The sequence below is a fragment of the Carassius gibelio genome, chromosome B18, assembly GCF_023724105.1.
Source record: "Carassius gibelio isolate Cgi1373 ecotype wild population from Czech Republic chromosome B18, carGib1.2-hapl.c, whole genome shotgun sequence".
Taxonomy (NCBI): domain Eukaryota; kingdom Metazoa; phylum Chordata; class Actinopteri; order Cypriniformes; family Cyprinidae; genus Carassius; species Carassius gibelio.
Window position 1 is genome coordinate 5,361,611 of NC_068413.1, and position 14,245 is coordinate 5,375,855.

The 14,245-nt window shown below is 37.6% G+C and overlaps 1 protein-coding gene across 10 annotated transcripts in view; it reads left to right on the forward strand.

Annotated features, from left to right (window-relative positions):
* LOC127977121 (protein-methionine sulfoxide oxidase mical3a) overlaps positions 1-14,245 on the forward strand; it is a 65,816-nt gene that overhangs the window by 14,901 nt on the left and 36,670 nt on the right. For 8 of the 10 annotated variants that reach the window (XM_052581818.1, XM_052581809.1, XM_052581811.1 and 5 more), the window contains exons 2-17: positions 1,293-1,670; positions 1,815-2,022; positions 2,453-2,569; positions 2,732-2,833; positions 3,951-4,106; positions 4,551-4,651; positions 6,675-6,932; positions 7,360-7,475; positions 8,195-8,321; positions 8,851-8,944; positions 9,080-9,106; positions 9,484-9,631; positions 11,803-11,999; positions 12,138-12,256; positions 12,333-12,404; positions 13,303-13,479. In XM_052581818.1, coding sequence (XP_052437778.1) covers positions 1,395-1,670; positions 1,815-2,022; positions 2,453-2,569; positions 2,732-2,833; positions 3,951-4,106; positions 4,551-4,651; positions 6,675-6,932; positions 7,360-7,475; positions 8,195-8,321; positions 8,851-8,944; positions 9,080-9,106; positions 9,484-9,631; positions 11,803-11,999; positions 12,138-12,256; positions 12,333-12,404; positions 13,303-13,479 — 2,295 coding nt within the window. In that variant the 5' untranslated portion in view covers positions 1,293-1,394. The remainder of the gene's footprint in view (positions 1-1,292; positions 1,671-1,814; positions 2,023-2,452; positions 2,570-2,731; positions 2,834-3,950; positions 4,107-4,550; positions 4,652-6,674; positions 6,933-7,359; positions 7,476-8,194; positions 8,322-8,850; positions 8,945-9,079; positions 9,107-9,483; positions 9,632-11,802; positions 12,000-12,137; positions 12,257-12,332; positions 12,405-13,302; positions 13,480-14,245) is intronic. The other 2 variants (XM_052581815.1, XM_052581817.1) reach the window with 1 other exon arrangement.

Genomic DNA, 14,245 nt, shown 5'->3' on the forward strand with positions numbered 1-14,245 from the left:
TAGCACTATTTACTACAACCAGAGTTGAACAATGTGCTTTACAACAGAATAAAAACTGCAATAAAACAATTAAAAGTAAAAATCAGTAAAACCAAGAGGAAGGGGGAAAGAACCTACATTATAACATGCAACAAAACATAGGACAAGGAAAAAGAGTGCTAAACCAGAATACAACTTAAAAATGGCCACAGACAAAGCCATTCTAATAAAAGTGCAGATCATTTCAGAGTCTTGGGGAAATTGTAGCAAAAGCGCGATCATCAACCCTGCACGCCTGCCTCATCTTGGGGGTTTTAAAACCCGTTTTATAGACATGTTTGCATAACTGTGTTTATATCATGCTCTTACCCTTTAGAAACATAAAGTTATATCTTAAAGTCCTCATGAAATCAAAATTGATTCCATTTGCTTTGTTAGTACACATTGCTAGACTTAAGGTGAACAATTAATCTATGCAAGTTAATCAACAAAAAAAAAAGACTTTGTCTTGGTAATCTTTAATCAAAATAACAACATTTGCTTCTGCTCTGGAATGGCATTCCTTCTGTGATGACGTCAGTTTGATGACTTGCACAGAATATCCTTAACCACGTCCCTCCAACATTTAGGTTGCTGTGAGTGTGAGTTGGAGACGAGGAACACTAAAATAAAACCCTGCCCTTGATTCAATATTGTATTTCAATTGAATGTACGTCACTATACTGAAATAGGTCGGCAGCAACTTAATCCTGTAATAATGCTTGTTTTATTCAGAGAGTTTAATTAAAATGTTGTCATTTATCACAGACTAGACTTGGCTTTGTTCTTACCTCCCTGTTTAGATCCATAAAATGATATTATTTTGTCTGATTTAGTTTTTTATTCTAACATCGTTTCTGCAGATTATTGGATAGTGAGGTATGCCTGTTTAAATAGTTTGTTTCTGAAACATCTAAACCAGGAAGCTTCCATGTCTCTCCTTCTGCTAAAGCCATGCTTATTTAAATGTTATCATCTCTTTATCATTGATGAAAATCTAATAAGAAGGCATAGATGCACTCTGCAGATTTTCGTTGCATTTTCTGCACTTATTTTTAGGCAAAGTCATCTGAAATGGTTAAAAAAAAAACTAATTGATGTGCTCCCATTGATAATTAATAAAACATCTTTTTCAAAATAAGCCAAAATATTTAATACAAAATTATTATTTTTTTACTTCTGCGTAGTTTTTTGCATTTCCACATGTGCCACAGTGATGTATATATAAAATGTGATACATTTTGTTGTTTTTTTTGTTTGTTTTTTTCATTCAGGGTGAATATGACCTATGGCGGAAGTTGAATCACAAACAGAGAGACTCTGAGTAAACTGGACGGGGCCTGTCCCATAATCCCCACTTGTTGGGTCAAGGGACCATGGGAGATGGAGGTGTCAATGTGGTGGGAGAAGGGGTGAATCAGTCCCATGTGCTCTTCGACCGTTTCGTCCAGGCCACCACCTGCAAAGGCACTCTCAAGGCTTTTCAAGAGCTTTGTGACTTCCTGGAACTCAAGCCCAATGAATACCGTGTGTTCTACCACAAACTCAAGTCCAAGCTCAACTACTGGAAAGCCAAAGCTCTCTGGGCCAAGTTAGACAAGCGCGCCAGCCACGAAAAATACAAAAAAGGAAGGGCCTGTGCCAAAACCAAAGTATGAAAGTTTCCCTGGGGTGAAAGAAAGTGTATTGGTTATTAGTTCTCAAACTTGAAATGTTCTGGTATTGCTTAAAATAGATCCTTTAAGGACTTTGTGGCTTGATAATTAGGTTTTTACCCCTTATGAATTGTTTCTCAGTGTCTGATCATTGGAGCTGGACCATGTGGTTTGCGTACAGCCATAGAGCTGGGCTTCCTTGGAGCCAAGGTGGTTTTGTTGGAGAAGAGGGATGCATTCTCCCGAAACAATGTGCTCCATCTTTGGCCTTTCACCATTCAGGATCTGAGGGGTCTTGGAGCCAAGAAGTTCTACGGCAAATTTTGTGCTGGAGCCATCGACCATATCAGTAAGTAGTATATCAAACTGTTTTTCTTTTAGAGAGAAATTAACTTTGACATCCAGACATCCATTACACATGACCGCTAGTGGACAGCACAAAACGTAGATGGGTTATACATACATTGGAGACTTTCAATTACTCAAACCACCTTCCGAGGTGTTCAAGGACTCCCAGTAAGTGTATACTGATTCATCCCAGACGTTAAATAGCCACCTACTCATGTAATCATTGTGGGATGTGTTGGGGAAAACCTGCCAAAACAAGGTCATTAAACTTTGCCAGCAAGATAGAACAGTTTTGGCCAAGAAGAAAATAAATTGGACTAGTGAAAGTGATGCATCTAATCAGGGGAACTTTTCTAGAAAGCTTGTCTATATTTTAAGTGGATTTTAATACCATGTATTAATGGAGTGGTTTTTGTAATCTCTTACTGCAGGTATTCGTCAGTTGCAGCTGATGCTCTTAAAGGTAGCTCTTCTCCTTGGCATCGAGATTCACGTCAACGTGGAGTTCAAAGGCCTCATTGAGCCTCCAGAAGACCAAGAGAATGAGAGTAAGATCAGTTTCTCACGTCCTTTCTGTGCTAGAGTTCAGTAGTTCCATTCGTATGTTTCTATTTCCACACAAATACCAGTAGCTCTAAAGAGCCTAGGCATATCCTGACCGGATACCAAGACTTGTCTGTCATCGCTGAACATGCTGTTGGTTTTTCCAGGAATTGGGTGGAGAGCCGAGGTCCACCCCAGAACACATCCAGTCAATGAGCTAGAGTTCGACGTTATAATTGGGGCTGATGGGAGGAGAAACACGCTGTCAGGTAAGAATATAGCACCTCATATAAAATCATAATTGAGAATGTCCTCTCTTTGAATCTTTAGTTCTTGTCTAGACAGGAACAAAAATAATTAGTGGTGCTTGCCTAGGTATTTGAACAAACCTCAGTGTGTAACTTGTCCTGCAGACATGAATGACATCTCAGATCATGCAGCTATTCAGCAGAAGTGTGCTTACACTTGAATGAATAAACTTGGCAAATCAAAAATGGGTGAAAAATCTTGTAGACTTGCACTCATTCAGATGTTTGTAGTACATTTTTAAGATTTAAATGGTTTTCAAATAAATCTCTTATCCTCACCAAGGCAGAATTTATTAAAATTGTGTAATATTCTTACAATTAAACTAACTTTTCTTTTTTGGAAAATATAATTCAATTCTGTGATGCAAAGCTAAGTGTTCAGGATCCATTACTCCAGCCTTCAGTGTCACATGATCCTTCAGAAATCATACTAATATGCGGATGTGAAGTGAGTGGGGCAGGTCATTCCACCAGGAGGTACAGTAACAGAATGGAATGACCTCTAGTGAATTTGTGCCTCTTTGGGATGGCACAGTAATATGCCCTTCACTTGCAGAACGCAAGCTTCTGTGCACATCAGTCTGAAGTTGTGAATTAAGGTAAACGGGGGTTTGTAGGCAAACATCAGTCAATACATCGCCTTGCATTTTATGCGAGCAGCTATTGGTCAGCCAGTGCAAACTGATGAACAGAGTTTGGTGTCCCTTTTGATCAGTTTAATGTGTCATTAGCTTGCCTGTTAAATGAGAAAAAAAGAAGAAATGAGTTACTAAATGGTGTAATGCACATTTTAAAAATGACACTCATTGAGTTTCTGGTCACTATATATGCATAGGATGGATTTTGATAAAAACACTAACCACTGCAAACCAACACATTAGAAACAATCAGTGTCTTCGTAAAAAACTGGCAGCCACCTAGTTAAAGGGTTGTGGCCTTTGCATGGGTCTGCAGCACTCACCTTTTTTTAAAATGTGTAAAATCCAGTTTTTAGTCATGGGAAGTCTCTCCGATCTGTTGATGATCTGCATAAATATTTTGGCGTTCATATGTATGAATGTTTATGCTGTATCTCCAGGTTTCAGGAGGAAGGAGTTTAGGGGCAAATTGGCTATTGCTATCACAGCTAACTTCATTAACCGCAACACGACTGCAGAAGCAAAGGTGGAGGAGATCAGTGGAGTAGCCTTCATCTTCAACCAGAAGTTCTTCCAGGACCTTAGAGAAGCCACAGGTACAATAAGCACTCTTATTGAATATATATGTCAGACTTTGATGTAAGAACAGCCGCTACAGCTTATAGCTAACAGAATAACTCTTATTATACTTTTAGAGAAGCTCTTTTGGTGCTTCTAGAAGATCCAGCAGTGTAGGAAACAAATACTTGAAGAATCTCGTAATGAAGAGCTGTCCCTGTGCTTTGTGCTGAGTTGGCAGACTTTGTTGCTGTTTTCTGAGTTGTATAATCACTGTTATTCTTTTCTTTCTCTCTGTCCTGTTGATGGAGGGAGTGGGCACATTATCTGCCGCACAGAAGGAATTTAATTACATCTGTGAACGGATGCAAACAACTTCCTCTTTCTGTCTCTGTCCCCCATTTTTTTCCCCTCTTGATGTGCTTTGTCACATCTCCACTTATCGCTCATTTAGTCTTTTCTCTTTTGGTTTGCCTCCACAGGAATTGACCTGGAAAACATTGTCTACTATAAGGATGACACGCACTACTTTGTAATGACTGCCAAAAAGCAGAGCCTGCTGGAGAAGGGCGTTATTCTACATGTGAGTGATCAAAGAGTTTGACTAGCACCAGTTTTCTTACTAATCTCCACTCTTTTATTCTCACTTCTCCCTCCCTCTTTATCGCTTTCTCTTCCTGTTTGCCTTTCTCTGTCCCTTTGTAAAGTACTAGCACACCTCTGCTCAAGGCAGATGATTAGAAATGCAATACAAACTTGAATTGAAAAAACAAGCACAAACAGCTGAAGCTTGTTTTAGCTGGCCGGGTTTGTTTTAGGTGGATTTTGACACTTTTCTTAAACCATCTAAACCCTGCAGAAACATCTGGTTTTAGGTGTCTTTTAGGTGTTGCATGCCAAAGTACCATAGCTAGAACCGCTAATTATTATTTACTACCTTTCAAAGGTTTGATAAGTTACGTTATTAATTATTTGAAAGAAATACGTTTTAGGATGCATTACATTTATCAAAAGGCATTTTTTAATGTTGAAAAAAAATTATATTTTTGAATTGTGTTCTATAGTGTTCAAAGAATCCTTAGAAAAATCGATCATGTTTTCCACTAAAAAAACAGTTTTAAACATTTGATAATAACAAGAAAAGTTTATTGAGGACAAAATCAGCATAAAATATAGTTCTGAAAGTTAAGGTGTTTAATTCTGTCTTTAGGAGGCCACAGGAGTGTAAATAATCATTACTTAGTGCGGACAGTCTCTTCCCTTTTATTCACATTGAGCTCTTCTGCTCTGTTCCCAGTACTGCCAAGTTTGTAGAATCATTAACAGGGAGCCTCAGTCCCAGCCCTCTCTCGCACACTCACACACAAACTCTTGCATAATACAACTGATATAATGATGCACCGTAATGATACCAATTAATTTAGCCAGACAGGTTGCAAGAGAGGGATGCTTACTGTGTATTTTGCATTGTCACTGGCCAAAACACTGCTGTTGAATATGCAGGATTACGCTTTAACTGTAATGGTACTCAGAATAAAGCCATTTTAAATGAGTGTCCGCATTGAGAGTGCTATCCCATTACCACACCCACGGCCACTCAGGACTGAATTATATGCCTCGTGGTGCTCTTCGGTTGCAGAAAACTTTGAGCGTAGTTTTAAATCAAAACCGCCTTTTTAAAAGTTTTTTTTTTATAAATGTTTTCCTCAGTGCCAAAAAAAATAAATAGTTTGACTGTTTCTGTTAAATGCCGTCTTATCAAAAATATGCCACAAACCTCAAAACTTGTCATAATATATTTTATTTAGGTAAAAAATACAATGTATATTTAATTACCGGTATGTTAATTTTTATAAATGATATAAATGATAATCTAAAACTGCCAGTTGGTGGTTGTAAATGTCTTTTGAGTTAAAAATTCAGCTGATTAATTCAGTAATGAAGTAAATGGCTCTCTTTATGAATGGGCCTTTGAATAATTGATTCACCTGATTTGTTCAAAACGAGGATTTATTCAGAAACTAACCACTTTGTTGCTTGGAGATGCACAACAATTCTGTGGCTTTAGGTAATATTTTTGTTGACAAAACGGAGAAAAAACAGACAATATTGTGTTTAAAACAACAGATTTTGGAACTTAAGAACTTTGTTTTTACTGTTGTATAAAACCACTTTTGCACTCGTGCTGGACAAAATCAGCACTTGTCTGATACTACTCTAGCTGTTGGTGTGATATCGCTTATTGTATAATATAAATACGAGACAAACTCATACAGGGGATTTTTTTTTCACCAATATCTTGAATTTTACGGCATAACTGCATTTGAGTTGTTGCCCTGCATCATATTTGTCAAGTCAACTGTATTAAATGTAAGATGACATACAGATCTGAAGGCGGAGCCATTGCGTTAACGGCGTTAAAATATTTGAATCGCATTATTTTTCATAAGTTTAAAGCGTTAAACTGACAGCCCTTATATATAATATGCACGCATGCATGCATACATACACAAAATGTAAAATACAACATATACAAAATTCAAGAAAACACATTTTAAATAAATATTTGTAACAAATTGTATTGCTTTTATACCCGTCTTATACAGGACTATGCCGACACAGAAATGCTGCTCTCCAGGGCCAATGTTGACCAGAAGGCTCTGCTGTCCTATGCCAGAGAAGCAGCAGATTTCTCTACCAATCATCAGCTTCCTAAGCTGGACTTTGCTATCAACCATTACGGTCAACCTGACGTTGCCATGTTTGACTTCACCTGTATGTACGCCTCAGAGAATGCAGCGCTCGTCCGCCAGCGCAATGGCCATAAGCTGCTAGTAGCCCTGGTGGGGGACAGCCTTCTAGAGGTGAGTGGAAAACCGATGTGGAGGAGAGAAATAAGATGGTTCATGAAAGAGAGTTTATTTGTTAAAACTTCCTTTAATAGAACCAGATGGTGTTTTTCCATGAAGTTCCGCAAAATTGGCTTTTGCCGTTCTCCAACATCTTTCTTCGACACATTTAAATTTATGAAAATACATTTTCTCACATAAATCTGAAACCACCACTTCAGAAGCCGTGGTAATGAAAGCATTAAGTTAAAACAACACACTCAGTAACACTAGCTAGCCTGCGACTGTGAGAGCATTTTTTCCATGTTCCATACAGAAGGTGACTGATTTCTAATATGAAGTGTATAGCTGTTCATTCTCAGCCTTAGTGTATTAGAAACAAGTTGACTGATGTATATATTTTTGTGTGTGTGTGTGTGTGTGTGTGTGTGCGTGTTTACAGCCATTCTGGCCGATGGGCACTGGAATAGCAAGAGGCTTCTTGGCAGCCATGGATGCAGCGTGGATGGTGCGGAGTTGGGCTCATGGAAGCTCCCCTTTGGAGGTGCTTGCTGAACGGTAAGACATGCTATGCACAGAATGGAATGCTGTTTTTAAAAATGGCGAACAAGTGTTCCTGAGGCTCAGTGGTAGAGCATTGTGTTAACAGCGCAAAAGGTTGTGGGTTTGATTCCCAGGGAACATGTTAGTCAAAAAGAAAGTCTAGCCTGAATGCACTGCAAGTCGATTTGGATAAAAGCGTCTGCTAAATGCAAAAATTGACTAAATGTAGATATAGTATGCATTAATAAGGCTTTCAAAAACATGGTTGTTGTTTTTCACGTGATATTGGAAATATGATGATGGAAATGTATCCAATTATTTTGCATTTTTATCTGATTTGTCTGAATATTTAAACCTTTGGCGTACTGTAAAGATAATATGAGTAATATGATGTTATACCAAACACATCCAGAGTGATACAGAACTTATGATGAGGTTGACTGTGATTGTGTCTTCAAACTGTGCAGTAAACAGCTCAAGTCACTTAAGGCTGTCATTTACTGTGGTGCTGGTTTTCTTCCTGCACTGTTATTTAGCTGCATACTGCAGGGTAATTCACAGTGGTAAAGCATTTTGTATTTAAGCAGCGTGTTTGTGGGGAAGCAGAAGTGTTTTACGAGCAAGTAGCTTGCATGATGTCTCTAGGGTCTCATCTTGAGACATCACTAAAGGGATGAATGCCAAAATGAAGGGAATTTGGGTCTGAAAACAAGCCCGGCTCCTTTGGGTTTCAGGGAAAGTATCTATCGCCTGCTGCCTCAGACGACTCCAGAGAATGTGAGCAAGAATTTTAGCCAGTACAGCGTAGACCCGACTACACGGTACCCCAACATCAGCCTTCACCAAGTGAGACCCAACCAGGTGGGTTTATGCACTATGACCGGTCAGAAAACACAGCTGCAAGTTCTCTCTCTCTCTCTCTCTCTCTCTCTCTCTCTCTCTCTCTCTCTCTCTCTCTCTCTCTCTCTCTCTCTCTCTATTATACTGTACATAATCATTTGTAATATCATGATCCCTAAATTCACTTTTGGTATTTAAAATTAATATATAGCTTCAATGTTTTTATTTTTTATATTGGCTATTTATCAGTTATTGGCTATAACAAAAAAACTAACAAATAAAAAATGCTTATTTGTCCTTATTTTACTAATTTGCTGTACTTATCTGCTCTAATTTTAATATTGGTGTGTTCCAAAATGTAAACCATGTATCGCATTTTTTTTTCTTTTTACAATTTTTTTTTTTGGCTTTTGAGTAAATAATCTGTAAATAAGTTAATTTTGTGAACACTTCATTTGCTCTCACTTTTTGCACATATTGCCATTTTATCTGCATTCTGCATGCTTTCTAGATATTGGCGATATTAGTTTTACAATATAAATGTCTGCAGGTACGGCATCTGTTAGATACTGGAGAAACCAGGGATTTGCGTGTCGACATGGAGAATGTGGTCAACTCTTCAAATCCTAAACTCACCAGAAATGGTTGGTAGATTTAGTATTGCATTATTATTGCACATCAGCGGTGATGCATACCTTTTCCATGTTTTTATTTAGTATTTCCTTACATTGGATAGTCTCAAATGTAAATGTGTATAATTTGATTTATTTTCATCCTAGAAATTCTGCTTGAGAAGCAATTGCAAGGTAATTTTGTGGACGACTCTAATCCGAATGCATGATGTTCTATAGGCTTCTACATTTCAACAAGCTTTGTACGGTTTATTGTATGAGAAGTGTAACTGACATGGAATGGAAAGTTGTCCTGGAGCGCTTTAGAATTAAATGCAACTATGCACTAACAAATATTTGTGGATTTTCTCAAACTGAGAACTGTTAGCAATGCCGTCGGTGTCTTGAATGTTTTAGAACCTCTCAAAAGGGAATTAAATGCACCGTGAAAGTTCTTCAGACTCTGCTCTGGTCATGTGACTAACTCCTATCCGATTGGATGTTGGCGCATTCCGTTACTGAATCTGCACATTCTTGCTTCGGCACCACTTGACTTTGCTTTCCCCCATCAGAGTCCATCGTGCGCTCCAATAAGCTGCTGAACTGGTGTCAAAGACAGACGGAGGGATACAGAGGTGTCAGCGTGTCTGATCTCACCATGTCCTGGAAGAGCGGCTTGGCCCTGTGTGCGCTCATCCACCGATACAGACCAGACCTCATGTAAGTGCAGTATGCCACATGCTGATCCCAACAAAAGCTCTGTGTTATTATGGTGCTATATTTAGAGATGCAGGACTAGAACACAAACTCTGCCTGCAGAGAATCAGAGATTCAGTTCATGCAAAGAATAAATAAGCTTGAATCGGAAAAGACGTGCAAGTCATGTGTGAGTAGACAGGAGATCAATTCATCATCTACTGACCCCTCATGTTATTTCAAACCTTCACGACAAAAAAGTTATTTTGAGGAATGTGGGTAAACAAACAGTTTTTGGTCCTCATTGACAGCCATAGTACTTTTTTTCCCTTTTATGGAAGTCAATGGGGACCAACAACTGTTTGGTTCCTCACGTTCTTTAAAATCGCTTCTTTTATATTCAAAAGAAGATAGAAGCTCATACAGTTTTTAGGTAAATAATGACAGAATTTTCATTTTTGTGTGAACTGTCCCTTTAAGCAGTGGAATATGAGTTAGCAAAAACATACATAGTGCGCCTTCAAGTGATAATGTCATTGCTTATATTAAATGTTTCTTCAGCTGTGATAGTTAATTTGTCCTCACCTCATTACTTTTGATAAGATATTTATAGCTTAGTTTCTGTTTTGTAAAAGTCCAGGAACTTGTGCTGTAGTTATTCTTACTCTGGGCTCTGTCGCATAGAACAGCTGAGAGCCCCATTAGCTATTGAGACGCACATTAACATTATCATAACTGTCCATTAGAACAGATGCTGAGTGACCTTTAAAAGCTTTTGCTTAGGAGTAGTTTGTCAGCTGAACTAGTGTGCATTTGTGTTTGTAAAGCAGCATTAGTGGAAGTCTCTGAGGAGGATGCCACACGCCGACAATAGCCTTCTTCAGTAGCTCAATCCAGATACTTATGCAGTGTATCAGTTCAGTTTTCTTATACATACTATAGGAAGTATATTTTTCTGATAATGTTTATAAAATAGACTGTGTGAATTGACCCAGTTGGCAAGTTAAATTTTAAGTAGCCATTTCTCTAGTCTTCAGAGTCACATGATGCTTCAGCAATCATTCTAATAAGCTGATTCAGTGCTCAAGAAACATGTCTTATTGTTTTCAATGTTGATCTTTTTGCTGCATGATTTTTATGTTGGAACCACTATATATTATATAAACTATATGCAATATACTATACAAAGTTTGCGATTTGTGTTTAAGAATATTTTGAGTTTGAAACGTATTTTAATAGAATGTTTAATTTTAAATGATATTAGACTACGTTTTTCCTCAAAAAATAAATAAATAAAAACTCTAATACATATTTTTTTTTAAAAAGGTCTCTTCCGGAAGAACTTTAGAATTTTTATTATTGATTTAAATTGAAAGATTCTGTATGTGTGTGTTATTTTTATTATAATTTTTTTAAATCAGTACTATTATTGCTACTTGTATGTTTTTTAATAGTGATTGCTTCTTGAGAATATGTTATTATTGTAAACAAAAGATTGAAATTATACTGTTAATGTTGCTATGAATGTAGGCATTGTTGCTGATATGGCTCTAAAACATAAATAACATTATAAATGTCTTTACCGTAACTTTTTAGCAATTTAATGTCCTTGCTGAAAAAACAAAACAAAAAAAAAAACACTGACCTGACACCAAATTTTGAACCATAGTCACTATGATGTGGATATTTTCAAATATAACTTTTTTAAACAAAGTAGTAGTTCTTTGCTAAACTATTTTATTTTTGATGCTGAAACTGATTTACACTAGTAGATTTGCACCAGTAAAGCAACCTTTAATGATGGTTGCCAGTTTGACACACTATGAGCAATGAAGACTGACTTTGGAATGCAGCAAAAAAATCTACTTTAATGCAATGCGGCGTCCAGCAGTTGGAGTCCAGGCAGTGACGCTTGTGTGATCCACAGCCTTATGCAGTTGTATGCAGCAACTGAGTAATAACTGCTGCTGGCAAGCAAACAAAACAGCACTCGGTGTGAACAGCCCTTGAAAATTATGTTCCGCCGTTCTTGTGACATTAATGATTCAAGGATGTATTAAACTGCTTTGTAAATCATGCTCTTTATACAGTATGTGTGATATCTGGCGTCATGGTTTCAAATCTTTTCTAACTTGCTAAAGAACATGGTTATGGGATATGGAGAAGTCTCATGTTGTGACATCTTGTAACTGCAGTGACTTTGACTCATTGGATGAGAAAGACATGGAGAAGAACACCCAGTTGGGTTTTGACGTGGCAGAAAAAGAGTTTGGGATTTCTCCCATCATGACTGGGAAGGAGATGTCTGTTGTGGTGGAGCCTGACAAGCTCTCCATGGTGATGTACCTCAGCCAGTTCTACGAGATGTTCAAGGACACTGTGCCACCTGGTGGTGAGTTGTAGATCTACAATAATGCATCCAGAGAAACTTGTTGGGAATTAGGAGTGTTTAGGTTTATTTTTTAATTTTTTTAGCATGCATTTCATTCATCGATTTTAGTAATTATTATTCCTATTTTTGTGTTTTCAGAAAACCACAATATGAGCCCTGAGGAGAAGGCTGCGTTGATTGCCAGCACTAAATCACCCATCTCGTTCTTCAGTAAACTGGGTCAAAGCATCGCTATCTCCCGCAAACGAAACCCCAAGGTAGTCAAGTTTCTTTCTGATACTGCAAAAAGAGTGATTCTTGTTATCTCAACTTTTCCTCTCAAACCCTGTGTAGGATAAAAAAGAAAAGGAACTGGATGGACTGGGGAAAAGACGAAAGACCAGCCAGACTGGACAATCAGAGGATGTAAGGCCATATCTTGCTGGATCTATGGATGTTCAACACTGTGTACAGTTAGGTCCATATATATTTGGACACTGACACTATTTTCGCAATTTCACCTTTGTATACCACCAGAACAGAATTAAAAAAAAAAATCAATAAAGATGAATTAGAAGAGCAAACTTTAAGCTTCAATTCAAGGGATTGAACAAAAATATATTAAGGAATGTCTACCATTTTTATATACAGCGCCCCCCCCCACACACACACATTTTCAGGGGCTCAAATATAATTGGACAATGAAATACAATCATATATAAAATGTTAATTTTGTCCTCCATGGATGTCCAATCCTTTTTATATTGCTGAGCTCACCTTTTTTTTCTTTCTTTTTTTTTTTTTCTTCTCAGAATATACCAGACTGTTGGTTTGGGCCACACTTAATGTCCCTGCTATCTCTCTGATGATGGTTTTGTTTGGTTTTTGAAGCCTAACACTCGTCTATTTCATTTGTATGGAGAGATCCTTTGACTGCATGATGTGGGTTCAGAGCAACAATTTCCAAAAGCAAATAGCACACTTAAAATCAACTCCAGAACTGCTTAATTGATAAAGAAATAATTAAAGAATAGCCCACGTCTGTCCATGAAACAGCTTAAGAGTCAGTTGTCCAATTACTTACGGTCCCTTGAAAAAAAGGGGGGAGGTATTCCTTAACCTTTCATTCAATTTTGAGTTGAATACCCTCAAATTAAAGCTCAGAGTGTACACTTTAAGCCCATATTCATATAACTATGTATAATTAATTGAATAGGTTTTGGTAAGCAGCTAAAATAATAAAAATTGCCTGTGTCCAAATATATATGGACCTAACTGTATGTAGTTGTCTAAATCCTTTCATTCCTGTTCTCCACCATCACAGGAAGGGTCGCAGAGGGTTAACAGAGACGACAGGCCGTCTATAGCGACTGCTCTGGCAGAACGTAAAATTGACTCGACTGCAGCAGCGAACAGCAACAAAGTGAAGTCGATGGCCACACAGCTGCTGGCGAAGTTTGAGGAGAACGCCCCGACGCAGTCCACCGGTCTCAAACGACAGGTGGGTCAGAATTTGTGTTTTTGTGCCTAAAATGACTATGGACTTTCATTTGTGAATTCTTAAAATAACAAGTGCAATAAAGCATCTTTTTCAGCAACACTGCTTTGTTGGAGCAAAATTTGCAACAATATGTTTGTTGTTCTGCAGGAATGTCTGGCTGACTGTACCAGTGATATTCTTATTTTGAGTTAGCTTTATTTTTATATTTTCAGTTTTTATATAGTTTAATTTTTTGTTTTGAATTTTACTAGTTTTTCTATTTTACTTTCATTTTTTAATTGATCAGTTTGTTAACAATAACACTAGACTGTATATTATCCCTTCAATCTGTAGAAACATAAGCTAAAAATGAACCTTTACTTACCAGGAAATACCACATGAAAATGACTACTGATTTTTGGTCAGCAGTGTTAGAATATCATGTTGTGAATCAGCGTTCATTTTTTTTTTTTTTTTTTTTTGCAATGCTATTTATTTATGTGGGAAGCATAATAGCACATGCGGTTATAAAGACCAGGTTTGTTGATCCAAGCGAGATGAATCTAGTCATAAACTGCTGTTACTTGATGCTTGAAGTGCACAGCATGGTGGGATTGTTTGAAATGATCAGGTTTATAGAGGAAAACTAACTCTGATTCATGCTGTGATCCATTCTAATGGAGTAGGCAGCAGGAATGACTGGCATGGGCGAGGATTTGGGAGCTTTTTATAGGAAGCGAAACCCTTTGTGCTCTGCAGCAATGTGAGGCTGATGTGTTTGACACTG